The sequence below is a fragment of the Crocodylus porosus genome, unplaced genomic scaffold (genome assembly GCF_001723895.1).
Source record: "Crocodylus porosus isolate Cpor-Errol unplaced genomic scaffold, CroPor_comp1, whole genome shotgun sequence".
In the NCBI taxonomy this organism is placed as follows: domain Eukaryota; kingdom Metazoa; phylum Chordata; order Crocodylia; family Crocodylidae; genus Crocodylus; species Crocodylus porosus.
Window position 1 is genome coordinate 118,570,061 of NW_017728886.1, and position 15,116 is coordinate 118,585,176.

Genomic DNA, 15,116 nt, shown 5'->3' on the forward strand with positions numbered 1-15,116 from the left:
CATGTGTAATTTGTGTAGGTGTCCAAACTTAATCCCATTTTCATAAGGGAGCCCCTCTTCCCCCTGTGTACATCCATGTATTTCAACCCAGAATTCAGCTGAACATGAAAGTCAGAGAAAGTGTGATCACTCTGGCTATTTTCCATTCATCTGTGTGTAGAAGACCTAACTGCACACTGAATTCATCACAAAGAAGACCCGGTCAAACCTTTTTAAAATGTACTGTAACATTTATTTGAAGCCAGGCATTCTTGACCTTGAGAAGACCAGCTTCCACAAAAATAGGCATAGAGGGGCTCAAACCATCCTGCCCTTCTGTTTCTAAGTCTGATGAGCCTTGGGTGCTAACTTGTTTCATAGAAGTGCTAGATAGGGGAGCAGTGGGGGCGGGGGGAGGAAGAATACCTATTAGAATGGCTCCACCAACTTTTGATTGCCTGTTTGCTTGTGACACAGAATGTTTATAGCAGTTAAAGACATTAGTGTCATTGCCACTACAGAAAAATTCAAATGGCAGAAAAATTCTGCCCCAGGCTGCTAGATTTCATGATTTTACACAGCTGCACTAAGTCACGTCTACCACATGCCAGACAAGTAGAGGATTATTCACTAAGTTTACTTAAACTGGTTATCACTATGGTATGTGAGCACTTTCCATAAAGCACAGACACAAAGTTATCTCCTTCTCCCAGCCCTGGCAACAGGAGCAAGCTTTAATATTATTGTTGAGCACACATGCCATACAGCTGCAGATGTGTTTTGTGAGGGTTAATGCAGGGCAAAGAGAGTGTGTTTGCACTTATTTATGCCTTAAATTCTGTTTTTAATCACCCCAGCCACTTAACTGTCTGGGCAGAAAAGGACTTGGGTGGTTCTCTGAAATTTTTTGGACAGTTTTGATGAACTGTAAGCCTCAACAACCAGAACTGTAGACAGCAAAAGAAGTAGCTGCTTGGCTTTGTCCCACACTACGCAGGAACAACATAGTAGTGTTTCCCAACCTTAGGTCCCCTTTTGAAACACTGAGTGAATCAAGACTCTGCTCAACCCCACCATGCATTTTGAAAAAGGTGCCCATAAATTAGATCATCACAGCACAGTGAAATCTCCCCTTTCCTATAAGCTTTTATGAGCAGTGCTATACTGACTGACATTGACCTTTAAAATACTGTTGCTGGCATCCGAATTAGCTGGTCAAGACATGTCCTTAAAGCCTTTTTGGGGTAAAGAATGGACATTTTTTCCACAAGCCCTTTTCTCCCTTCTTCCCCCACCCTTCATTTAATGAATTTCCTTTTAAAATAGAAGTCAGCTCTTGTTTCAGAGACAAAAATGCCTTGGCTTTATCTTGACTGGCTTAATACGTTTACATTATGCTCTTCATATGTATTTGAATGTGCTACTTATACACATACACATGTGAGCACACACATGTACAAACACCTCAACACATATTAATATAACATGGTTGTGTGTGTGTGCATGCATGTATGTTTATGCATGTGTACACTCAAAATACATAGACTCAAAATCTCCAGTGCAGACTTCCTCAAACTTTAGAAAACCTCTGTAATGCATTTATTAGATAGCTATCGTCATGTTCTGTGGCTCTGACATCCTAAAACACCTGCATTCTTTCATTCTTTGATGTCTTTATGACTCTCCATTTCTCACTCGATAATTTTCTTTGTTGGAAAACTTGTTTCTTAAACTTTTGCCTTTTTTTTGGCTCTGCAGTTTTGTGCGACTCTGGGAACCACGGCTTGCTGCTCCTTTGACAAACTGCTAGAGCTGGGGCCTATTTGTAAGTGGTTGTCTGCTGCTTCTTTCTAAAATGTAAATAACAGTTAGCTAGTCCTGCTGACTCATTTCCAGGGTGTTGTGTGGCATTGGTTCCCAAATGCAATAACTGTGTATAATAAATCTTTCCCTTACAATTGCTTTCTAATATTGTTTCAAGAATCTAACTTGTGTTTTCAGGCCAGATCACCAAAGTGGAAGCAGACTATATCTTCAAGGGATAATGTAACCTCTTTTGTGCCAAAAAATATTAGGGGGTGGCAAAAGGTTGAAGTGTTTCACTGTGTAGCTCTTCTCTCTCATCCATTTTGCTTGTGTCAGAACCTCCCAGGAGCAAGGAAAAGCAGAATTTTACTGTTTTTTACTAACATTGATAGCCCCTGTGTTGCTTGCACTCTTTCCCTTTGGTTCCTGTGACTATAGGGAAGCAGAGAGGTAAAGACCAACCCCCTCACTCATTCTGCCCTATGGTCACCAGGGGTTTGCACAGTGAGCTGTACTAACTAGATGGGATCATTGACTCCTGCTGCAGTGTTGTTAAATTATGGTGAGCTCTAATCTTGAATGATGAGTGGCATGAAATGCATTTTTTGCTGCATACCGTGTGACAGGTAGTTGCATTTTAGTTTGGGTAGTAGCAGTACATCTGGAACAGTGACTCTCAACCACAGTGCTCCCAGGTCCTTTGAAGGCTGCCATGAGATGTGAGGCGATAAACTGTGCAGATAAGCTTGTCCCTGCCTCGATGATCCCCCAACCCCATTGCCAAACCCCTGTGTAAGTATGTAAGTATTGTAATATATAAATTCATTTTGGAGATTGAGTGCTTCTCAGTTAATGAAACTTATGGAGAAGTGCCTCAAGTCCATAAGGTTGAGAACCACTGATCTAGAACAGCTTGTGCCTACGAGAAGACTGAGTGTGCAAACAGGTGTAAGAATTGTACTGATAGCACAGGATATTGATACCAGCTGTTATGCTCTACCTGTTCTGTCCTCAGGGTTTTGTAGTGCCACAAGGGTACTAAACCATCCCAACTTTAGCCCTGCTTTATTCACAGTCAAAGCTGGGGTGATTTAGCTACCTTGTATTGCTACAGCAGATTCATCAAACTCATCTGGTTCTGAGTAGCACAGGACTGATCCATGGGCCAGATGAATGGCACGGGGCCAGCCCCAGGGCTCAGATCAGGCCCACAGACCCCTTGCTTCCCCTGCATGCTGGATCCAGCGCCTACAGCCCTTGCTCCATGTGGTCTGGACTGCACCGCATGTGGCTCTCTCTTTCTGGCTAGATCCAGTGTATGTGCCTCATGAAGCATGGGCCCTGGACTGGCTGTAGTGTGCCAGCATATGGGGGACCCATGAAGCCCATACTCTGACATACCGGATCCAGTGCCTGCTCTGGCTAGTCCCAGACTGTGCCACATTCAGTGCTCACTCTGTCTAGAGTGGGCCCCATGTACAGCATTGTCCTGTAGTAGTGGGTGCAGCAGGCACTAGATCCAGCATGCGGAGCATGGGAAGGGGTACCCAGACTGGCTTCACATGGGGATAGCACTGGGGATTAAACAATGTGGCTCTGTGGACTCAGACCATATCTTTAATACCCATCTACTACAGGCTCATGTAATCATAGAGAAGTAGGGTTGGAAGGAACCTCCAGAGGTCATCTAACCTATCCCCTGCCTGAGGTAGAATCATCCCCATCCAAACCAGCCTATGCAACCTACTGTCTAACCCAGGGGTGTCAAACATAGGGCCAGTGGTGCTGCCCCAGACCCACACGGGGCACAGTGAGTACTTATGGCACAGGCCTGGTCCAGGGGCCAGTTTGGGTCCATGGACCTCCTCCCCTTGCCCCCATCATACCTGACCTGGCATGCAGATTGGCCCCACATTACTGATCAACCCCATCTCTAACGTCTTAGCAAAACTACCCAGTCAACTCTGACACAGCACAAGACTTAACGCCATAAACTGCTACAGTTAAAGCAGGAGGATCATGATGGCCAATGTCCTGCTGCTATAAAAGCGATTAATATGTGCTCAAGAGAACCAAGGAAGAGGGCCATGCCCCCAGCAACAGAGGAAAACAAAGATCCCCAGAGTTCATACCAATCTGACCATGGAGTAAAATCCTTTCCTGGCCCCAAATATGAAGACTGGTCTGACCCGGAGCTGAAGGTCAAAAGCCTCTGGGTAGGAACCTCCAGGTTTAAGTAACAGCAGGAACAGTGGCACATCCCAGATGGACAAGTTACATTGCAGCAGCTGCTGCATGCTCCTGAGCAGCAGTTTCCCTTTCATTTTAAAGCAGCTAAAATGTGCATTTTTCTACAATCTGTATATTTTGTCTGGTGAAATGACATTTTAAGCATCCAGGAAGAAGTTATTGGCTCACTGGAACATGAACATCTGGAATTGTTCTGATAAAACCAGGATGAGATCTGATGTTTTCTTAAGGCACCAATCACATAATATGCATAGTAAATTTACAGGAACTAAGGAGCTACATATGCTGAAATAGTTTTGCGTGAAGCACTTAATGAATAACTTCAGCTAGTAAATTCCTAATATGTGACAGTTTGTTCACATACATGGCTCTAATTTCTCAACATTTTTTATCCATATATTTATTTTTCTGTATTGTTAGAAATAGTTCATTTAGCAGCATAAGTGTCTCTGAAAAATGGTGCCAGATAAGAATCTGCTGCTCTGGAGCACTCAGAAGCTAGAATTTTAATTCCAGTTGAGAATTTTTGTTTCTAGAAATTAATGCATATATGTATGTCAATAGATTTTTTTAAATATGTATTTTTTAATGTCCTGAGCATATCATATTTGAAAATATTGTGTTGTGAATGAATAGTTATTCAGAACACTGGGTGCTTCTTAGTCCCTTGGTCTTATGAAATGACTAATGATAAAACAAAGTCTTCGCTTATTTGTCTTTCTTTTCTCAGGTAATAAAGAGAATATCTGGTTGCATATTGATGCAGCCTATGCAGGGAGTTCTTTCATCTGCCCTGAATTCCGGTATCTTCTAAATGGAGTGGAGGTGAGCGGTGATATTTTTTTCTTATACCACCAAAAGCCCATGGATTTTAAATCTCTAACTTCCTATGACTATAACATTAATGCCTGTCCTGCTGTCTTTATGATAAAAGGACCAGGCTACTACCAGGCTACTACCTGCTGTAGAAATTTGTTTTTCAAAATGGTATTGAAATAAAGTTGAATCAACCAAGCACTCTGGAGTGTGTTGTGGACGTGGGGGCGTTGATTGTCCATGATAAGAACTTTTTAAAAGGGTAATCTTGATTTTTTTTAAAAGTTGTAATAATTAACATCTGCTTTTTTATCTGCTCATCTGTTTACATACTCAGGGATGGGACATACAGAACTAACCTGTAGCTCTATCTACAGCAATCAGGGTTTAATAATAAAACTTTCGCTAGATGAAATTTTCTTCCAATGAGACGCCGGCTTCTTTTCTCTCTCTCTTCATGAGTTGCCTGGCACTTGGGCACTTAGATAAGCGTACAGCAATTTCCTGAAGCTTCCCTCAGACTGTCAGATAAGTCCTTGTCTTCCACGTCAGAGGAGAAAATATCACTGTTTGGTAAAGCCAGAAGTTTAAACAGAATGGTACCGATAGGTAGAGACTAATAAAAAACCCTAACAAATAAAGCATTTTTTTTCTGTCTTTTTTATCAGCAAATGAAGCTTGCTGTAATTTCCTGTGTGGGTTTTTTTTTTTTTTTCCAATTACTTTTATTGGTTCCTAAAGGAAATGAATCAGCCTCCATGGTATAGTCCCGCATCTGTCAGGGTTTTAACTATTCAGTAGCTCTGAATAGGTTCCCTACCTCACACATCAAGGGGTAAAATACCCTTTTACATGGCAGTCACCAATTTCTTCACAAAACATTAGGAAAGCAATGTGAGAAGACAGTTACAAAATGGGGCAATGAGGTGTGGGTGCCTTCCTGAGGTTTGATCTAAATCTTGCCTTGCTCAGTCCTGTCCTTTGCAGCAAGGGTGCTCATTTTTATCCCTTTTCCTTACACCAGCCTTTTGATATTTGAAAACTGCCATGATATCCATCCTTAATATACTTTTCTCCAAAATAAATATACCTAGTACTCTCAGCCTCTCTTTGTACAGCTTGCAGCCCAACCCCTTTGTTATCTTTGGCTAGGTACAGACATATAAAAAGCCTGATGCAGAAGTAATCAAAGCTACATGGGTTTCTGTAAACAGCATAGGTTAGTTTAGAAGCAAACAGAACATGCATTTGCCCTTTTGTCGGGGGCATGCAAGCTGCCTGCACTGGCTGAGGCCAGCAGGAGGATGCCAAGCACAGCTAAGCAGGTGGGCCACCCCCAATCAGCTGTAGGGCCCATGCAGCAAAAGCCTCCATTTCCCACCCCACCACCCTGCCTGGCTGCAGCTCACAGCTCACCACAGGCAGGAGGCAGGGGTGGGGACAAAGGCTTTGCTGACTCAGCTCTGTGAGAGCCCAGGGAGCAAGTGCTAGCACGACTTCCTGTGAACAGGGGCTAACAAATGGGGTGCTACAAAGATGCCTGGGATGCTGGCATACAGCAACCTAATGTGAATCAATAAGGGACCTGGTACAGAAGTCCAATGCACCAGTCTAACCTAAACCAATTAAGTCTGAGTGTACATTGATCCAGGTCTATCTTAGACCAGTTTCCACAATTTTTAAATCAGTCTATGTGCACTGAATTTCTGTTCTGCTATGAGCATAGACCAGTTTTGGGGCATTTATACTGGTTTACATGTAATGTCTTTACCTAGCCTTTATCTCTGCCTTCTGGATCATCTCTAGTTTCTCTATAACCTTAAGAGGTGGGCCCCAGAACTAGATCCAGTACTCTACTGCAGCTTAATCAGCACTGAATAGAGTGATACTGACTCCTGACTCCCTCCTGTGCACTGCATTTAATGCTTCTCTTAATCCAGCCCAATAGCTGGAGTGTTTTTTTTGTGATAACTCACACTAGTCACTCAAGCTGAGCTAGTTATTCACTATAACCTTCAGATCCTTCTCAGCAGTGCTACCGGCCAGGTCATTATCTCCCATTCTATATTGTGTGCAATTGATTTTTCTTCCCTAGGTGTGGCATTGGCATCTTAAAATTATCTTTGTTGAATATCATCATTTTGTGGTCAGCAGTTTAGTCTTCTTACTTCTTATTGTTATTTTTAATTCTAAACCCATTCTCCAGGGTGTTTGCAGTTTCTTCTAGTTTCATGTCATCTGCAGACTTGATCAGGATTTCTGCATCCAGGTCATCAATAAAAATGTTAAACAGCATCAGATCGAGAAAAGACCTTGTGGAATGTCGCTTGCAACCTCCTGCCAGTCTGACCTTGATACAATTACACTAGAAACAGACAATCCATTCATCTCAGGATATGTTGTATCCACGTTTGTCCCAGAACAGAGCAATGTCCTGGCCTGGGATATGCACATTTACATAATGCTCTTCAGAGTTTGGTGAATTGCTGAATGCACTATTGCTTTTTCTTTCTACATTAATTCAGTAATGCAGTTCTGGGACAAGTGTTCAGATGCACTTTGCAATGTCGTTAGCACCTCTTATCCCATGAACCTTTTTAGGATTTATCTTGGAAGAATGGACATGGGTATCTAAATGTTTTCACTTTGTCCTGGGATAAAATGGTTTATCTGGGGGGAAATGTGACATATGTTTGTAGCCTTATAGTTACTCTTTGCTTGCCATCATTCAGCCCATTATATATTCACATACCAGTAACTCTATCTAGCCCGCACTTCTTATGAGAATGTCTGGTGGGATTCTTTTAAAAGCCTTATTCTACTAAGTATTTGGAGGGAGAAAAAAAGATTTTTCTGACCACCTATAATACTGCGACTAGTCTATAAATACAACATACCATTCCAGATCTAAATACATGGCATTTGTGTATGGGTGTATTGCACATATTCTGTGCATGTGTATGTGTGTATCAAGTCTGCAGATGAAACAAAACTAGAAGAAACTGGAAACACTCTGGAGAATGGGGTTAGAATTTTAAAAGATTTTAATAAATATACACATGAACACTGATATATGAATCTCAAAATATGTATAATATATATAAATGTATGGACCATATAATACTATATATTACATTATATATTGCATATATATTATATTACATTGTATTTATAATTATAAAATTAATATTTCAGTCTGTGAATGAGTGAATTCTAGGACATCTTTATTAGAAAACAAGGTACAATTACAATGATATGTTGTTTATATTAAGATAGAGATTTTTTATGTAGACTATATAAAAAGAATGCAAACATGTTAGAACACTATTGTGAAGCACTTTGGAATAGGAACTTAGGTTGCAGACAGCCTGAATTTTTAACCTTGTGCATAGGCTTATGCTCATGCTTAAACTCAGCATAGGCTTATGCTCATGCTTAAACTCAGGAAAAGGTTTAAGCATGAGCATAACTTTAAACATGCAAGTAGCTCTGCTGACTGTTAAGGTTTATATGACAATGGGGTGGTAGTGTTTGCTGTAGTCCTCTACAGAGAGCTAAATTTCAACCAGTATGCATGTACAACTCTCACTTGCTTTACATAGAGTTACATTATGATTGAAGGTGCAACTGGGGAAACTGGCAGTGCTGCTGTAATATGACAGAGAACTTTTTCCTAATGCTTTTTTTCTTCTTTTTATCATGTCAGTATGCCAATTCACTTAACTTTAACCCTCACAAGTGGCTCCTCATCAATTTTGACTGCTCTGCTATGTGGTAAGTACTACAGAATATGGAAGGTTATCAGTGATCTTGATCTTTGTGGGAAAGCACACTGTCTCCCCAAGGTTAGATGTTCATTCTGGTTGTATAGACGCATGGAGTTTTAACCAATGCCATAAACTGTGAATTATTCACATCAGTCATACTCTGTCATTAACTGAGGTTGCAGAAGGCTAGAGATGGCTCTGAGCCCTGAAGTCTGGCTTCAGAAACGGGAGTTTAGAGTATTCAGATCTGTTCCATTCTGTACTCAAAATGTATGTCAACAAGACAAAGTGCACACTAAGTCAAGCTTCTTTCTCTGTCTCACTTGGCCTTTCTCAGTCTGAACCTTGGTTATTTGTTATAAAAGCCATTTTCGTGACACCCGGTCATTATAATACCAATAGATTGGGATCAATGTAATTAATAAACAAGTTGGTAAATTTAATTTCAAAATCGTTCTCATTGTTCATGTCTAAGGACAGATGTGGTATTTTATGATCCAAAGAGGGTCCTTCAGGACCAAGTACAGTATCAGTATCTCATAGACACGGATCACATCATTACTTTCATTATCAAAATAACTGGCCAGGAAACTTTAAATATTTGCATTTAAATGGTCCAAAAAAGGGGAAAAAAGCCCTTAAAATTCATTTGATACTAGCTTAGTTTGCAAACATTAAAATCTTTATTGGTTTGTTCATTGTTAAAAACATCTAAAAACTTTTAAAAGAAACTAAAACTTAATGTTGAAAAGAGCTTCCCATCAATACTCACCCCCTTATTTTCTCCTAATTCAAGGTATTTCTCATATGCAAAGCAGTACTAAACCTGTATGTCTATATCTGCACCCTCTGGTAGACTTTAAATTCTCCAGGTCACAGTGCCCTACTACAAACATATTTTTCCTATTTAGGTCAGTTGGTGATGGGTATTTTTACTCTGCCTCATGTGTAGTGGTAGTCAGTCTCAGTAGACCAAGATTACTCTGTGGCTTAGCCTAGCCCCAAGAGTATAATTATCTCATGATGAGATGTCTCTATGGATGTGTGTAAGGGCGGGAGGGGAGAAAGGTGGAATTCCTTTACTAACTTCCCCCAATTCCTACTCATAACTCAAAGAACCTAGTGTCAGAGAAGCCACTGATGGAGTGAGGAAATTAAGCATCACAGACATCCATCATATATGTTAATGTGCTACAATTTCGAGGACATTTAGGCCTTGGGTCCCATCTGCTGCCATTAGTACTTTTTGAAAATCTCCCCTTAATTCTAGACTCTGCCCCAAGTTAAGTGAGAGGCAAAGACTTTTTTAGAGTGATGTCTGTTATTGAGCCAACTATGTAACCAGAATTAGAATTAGACAAGGTTTTGAATATAAGATATTCTTTGTCAGGCCTCTGATCAATGTCTCACATTTGAAAGCTTGTCTGATTTTATCCTTACTACATAATTTGTCCAATAACAGCTATCACCCTGAGAAATGCTTTCCTCGCACACAATTTCTGGACCATCACAGCTATATCATTGCTCTTAAAGTACTTAAATGTATTTTTAAAAATTACAAAGCTTTCTGTTGAACTGTACTGCTTTCCACCTGTCAATGTCTAGATATTTTAAAAAGTGTGGGTGTATGTGTGTGTGTGTGTGTGTGTGTGTGTGTGAAAATAATTACTATAAAAGAATGTACTCAGAAGTCACAGAAACCTTACATTGGGAAATTTCAAGCTGTTTGCTTTAAATTCTTCACTTTGCATCTTGGACATTTTGAATGTAAGTTTAAACTGGATTTCCTAATTGTGTATTTGTGTGACTTTTTGGGGCAACAGATAAATTCTGTAATAGGGTAGAATTTCCTAGATAGCATTGAACAGTGAATGTGTAGTACTGCTTAGATTTGTCTATAATACACCGTTTGGTAAAACCTTATGGAGAGAGACTGGGCTCCTCCTGGATTCTAGATGCATGCTGACTCTGGCCTTAAAACTAATAAAGGATACATAAGTTTATCCTAGGCTCCTACATCTTGTTCAGGCAAGGGTGTAAGGGTTCTGCATATTGTGTCCAAGGGTGATGCTCAAAGTTTGGACCTTCAAGCTCAGTGGTTTGGTTTTCTACAGTAGGGGTAGCCAACCTGCAGCATGGGTGCCCCAAGTGACATGAGCAGTTTCTGTGTGGCATGCAGCAGACTGAAGAAGAAGCAGATGGGCAGGAAGCAAAGGAGCAAATTGGGCAGGGGGCACAGGGAAGGGAACAGAAATCAGACCAGCAGATCAGGCAGAGAAAGGGGATCAGAGTGGTACTTGGGGTGAGTATGGGGCTAATTTGTGAAATGTCTGCCAAAAAGGTTTGTCCCTACTGTTCTAAGGAGCTCAACATTGGCGGGTCCCATTGTGGGGAATGGGTGCTGAGCAGCTCTAAAAATCTTACCATTTTCATTTAGGGACCTGCTTTAATGAACCCTTCTTTGAGATATTTTGGCCTGTGTAGCCTGCCTTTTCCTGATCAATATTTTCCTTTGGAAAAATGGGACATAGAACTGCTGCCTCATATGTGTTTCCATTGGTAGAGTGGAAAACCATATGTGCTGGGTCTATGATTAGGCCAGTCTGTTTCCTTCTGTTCCTGGAGCCAGCAATTCCCTTGCCCTCTTTGAATAGACCAGTTCTATCAATCTGACATTGTCATTACTGTAGTAGGCCAGTTGGCATCAAGAAATAGAAGAATTGCTCTGGGCAGGTTTATAACTCTGTAAGCACAACCCCCTTCTCCTGCTCCTTTGTTACACTGTGTGCCCTCAGTGAGACCCCACCCTTATCTGCTCATCATAAAACATAACAGTAGTTCCTAACTCATTGGAAAGTCTTGGGGAAAAAGACCTCCACGCAGAAAAGCAACTGTTGTTCTAAGTATGGCAGCACATGTACTATTAATAATCCTGCTTTATTTTCCTCCAGTAATTTGAACGATTTCCTTATTCGCCTGCTAGATTACTGCTTTGTATTGCTGGTCACACTCACTCATGATTTAACCTTGATAATGTTTCCTTTCTGAGTACATGCTCTATATCAGTCGCCTTCTCTTCCTCCTCTTCTCAATAAATTGCCTTTATGACATACATGGTAAATTGGCAGGAGTGGAAAAACACTACTGAGACAATCCAGGTCTCCTATGCTCTTTGTAAAGCAATTATAGAAGGTTCCTCTTAAGCCAAGATTGATTTCTTGCTGTAAGTAGCCTTATTAGGCATTTTTTTCTATTAAAGGTGTTTATGTTGATACACACAACACAAATGCACACAGGGCTATTTTTTTACCTATCTACAGAATTTGGCAAGGCATTTAGACAAAAAGCCAGAGGCTGAACCAATTCAGCCTTTGCAGGTTAATCTAAGCTGCAATTATTGAACCAATAAGCAAATGAACAGACATTCACTTTTGTTTCAGGAAGTGCAGCCACACACGTGCAGTGACTCAAGCCAGAAGCCAGGGGGTGGTAGACCATGGCTCTTCAGGATGTAGCCAGCATGAGCTGTGTGTTCGCTTCCTCTTCTGGTTTGACCTTAACCAGTTGATTCTGATACTACATTCAGCCAGGTTTATCTTAAACGAATTTCAGCCATTTTGAAGGTGGTTTATGTGCACTGAACTTCTATTCTGTTACAGGTTTAAACCAGTTTCTAATCACTTAAACCAATCTGTGTGTAACTTGTATCCCTAGCCTTATACTGTAGTTAGAGCTATGGTATCTGAGCACTTCAGTCCCAAAGCATCAGACATACATACATTCCTACAGTTCAGTAATATGTCTGGTCTAAACCCAGGAGACCAGATGAGATAAAAGCTCTCATCAAATAGCTCTTCCTGAAATTTTTAAAATATTTCAACATCATTAAGGCCTCACTTCAGTGAAGTCCTTTAGCATATTCTTATAATCCCATTGATTTTAAAGGGAGATAAACATTTGCTTGATGTTAAACACATGTATAAAAGCTCTGCTGAACTTAGATCTTGAACTGCAGCCTAAACCTGGTCTAACTCCAAATGCTACCTCCCTCAGCACCTGTAATTCCACTGGGTAGAAGGATGAAAGATTAAATATAGTCATAAAGACTAGAACTGAACCATTTGTCTCTGAATGAACTAAAGGAACTTAATCCCAGGGAAGCTAGTATCCTTTAGAAATCCCTACTATATATAAACTTAAATTGTCAAAAGGAACGTAAATGATTTAGGAGCCCAGGTCCCATTGAGGTTCAATGGCACATGGGCTCTATGTCACTCAAACACTTACCCCCAATATAAATGTTGCCATTTCTTTTCTATGCAAGGTGATTGTGTCAATCTAACCTTATTGCTGTAGTAATACTTTGGTAATAAATAATCTAGTAGCACTATCTAACATAAGTAGGAGGCAATTTCATTATACTGCCAGCTTCTAGCTCCACAGAAAGGAATGGCTAATGGAGCCACATAAGAGAGTATTATTTTCCATACACAAATGGCAGGTATATAGCAACATGACAATACAGGTCAGCTGGGGCTTGGGCATCTGTTAACCATTTTGGTTTGTTCTGAAATAAGACAGGAATAAAATTTTGATTGTATTCAAAGATGACAAATTACTTCAGGTTAATACCCAATAAACTGTTGGTTCCAAAGTAATTTTTTCTTTTTTGGGGGGTGGGGGTGGTTTATGATTATCTTAATGTACAAAAAACCTAGTTTTCTTTTGTTGAGGTTCACTGTGCATGCATTTTTAAAGGAAAGTGGCTTTTTATAGATTGAAATTAAATTTTACATGCATTTGCTCTATAATGTGAAGTAAGCACTTTGGTTATTTTCTTTATCATTAAAACAGATGATAATTGAGGTTGTTAAAAACTCTAGTTGCACAGTCAAAATAAAATAATCACTTTTCCTAATGATTCTCACTACTCTGTTCTCAGGAATCTTTATTGTACTCTCAGTCTTAAGAATTTTAATATGCAAGTAACTGACATGTTCCTTCTGGGAGGCCCAAGCTCCATTCCCTGCCCAGCCAATGATGTTCTGAGTGATGCTTAGCAAGTCATTTCACTCTGTGGGACTCATGGAGGGAATGTGCTCATTGCAGGTTCCACCAGGTTACTTGTCATCTAAAATTATTTTAATACAGTGGTACTCAACCTCTGGCCCGTGGACCAAATCCAGCCCAAGGGAACATGTCATCTGGCCTACAAGGCTCCTTACCAGTCCCAACATTTGGGAGCAGGGGATTGATGGCATCATTAATTGCCACAGCTTCCCCATGCTGGATCTGGCCTGTGGACTGACCCACAAGATCCTCCACCACTTATCCAGCCCACAGGGCCAGAAGTTGAGCACCACTGCTCTAGCACCATGGCTTGCACTTCAAGAGGGACACAGAGAATCTGGAGAGGGCTCAGAGGAGGGCCACTCACATGATTAGTGACCTCCTTGAAAGACCCTATGCGGGGAAGTTGAGGGATCTGGATTTCTTCAGCCTTCACAAGAGACAGTTGAGGGGAGACCTTGTAGCTGCCTATAAGTTTATCAAGGGGGGGACAACAAGGAACTGGAGAAGTGCTATTTACCAGGGCACCCCTAGGAGTAACTAGGAATAATGTGTACAAACTAGTGGACAGGAGAATCAGGTTAGACATTAGGAAGAATTTTTTTACAGTAAGGATGGCCAGAATCTGGAATGGGCTTCCAAAAGAGGTGGTACTACCACCTAACTTGGAGGTCTTCAAGAGGAGGCTTGACAGTCACCTGACTGGGGTCCTCTGACCATGGTCCTCTTTCCTGCCCCCTGGCAGAGGGTCAGATACAATGATCCTTTGTGGTTTCTTCTGACTCTACAATCTATGAATCTATGAAGAAGTATCATTAACACCAACATTTATGATAGCCATGGAATGGATTAAGGTTTGTGAGGCTAGAAAAGAAATAGCCTGCCCACCGTATCTATATCGGTGATAGAAACAGATGTTGAGACGTGAGCTTGAGTTTTGCCACTAACCACTATTTATTTGTCCTTTCTCTTCAGAGTAATCCGTGTCTATTCTTTTCATGCAGGGTGAAGAAGAGATCCGATTTAATAGGTGCCTTCAAGTTAGATCCACTTTACCTGCAGCATAACCACCAGGAATCTGGTACTTTTGTATTTAAAAGAAGATGATCATTGTTTTATACACACTTATTTTAAATGAAAAAAAATAGCTAAAGACTAGGGGCAACACTTTCAAAATCATCTCTGTCCCATTTCAAAAGGTGACTTAGGACCAGATTCTCAATGGTTGTGAGCTTGCAAACATACAGATAGATTTCCAGTGAGATTTTTAGTTGATACAAATACAATGGTGGTTGGAAGATAATAATTTTATGATGTTCATACTTGTCAGTGGGATTTCTCCAGCTCCATACCAACCAAGAATATGTGCTGGGTTAATATTTGTTGTGATCTGGATGTGATGATTCAATTGTGTAGGTGGCAGGGTAG

At 40.7% G+C, this 15,116-nt stretch overlaps 1 protein-coding gene across 3 annotated transcripts in view; it reads left to right on the forward strand.

Moving 5' to 3' along the window:
- Positions 1-15,116, forward strand: part of DDC (dopa decarboxylase) — a 90,199-nt gene that overhangs the window by 40,742 nt on the left and 34,341 nt on the right. For all 3 annotated transcript variants that reach the window (XM_019540986.1, XM_019540994.1, XM_019541009.1), the window contains exons 7-10: positions 1,738-1,804; positions 4,766-4,860; positions 8,558-8,625; positions 14,693-14,769. In XM_019540986.1, the coding sequence (XP_019396531.1) occupies positions 1,738-1,804; positions 4,766-4,860; positions 8,558-8,625; positions 14,693-14,769 (307 nt within the window). The remainder of the gene's footprint in view (positions 1-1,737; positions 1,805-4,765; positions 4,861-8,557; positions 8,626-14,692; positions 14,770-15,116) is intronic.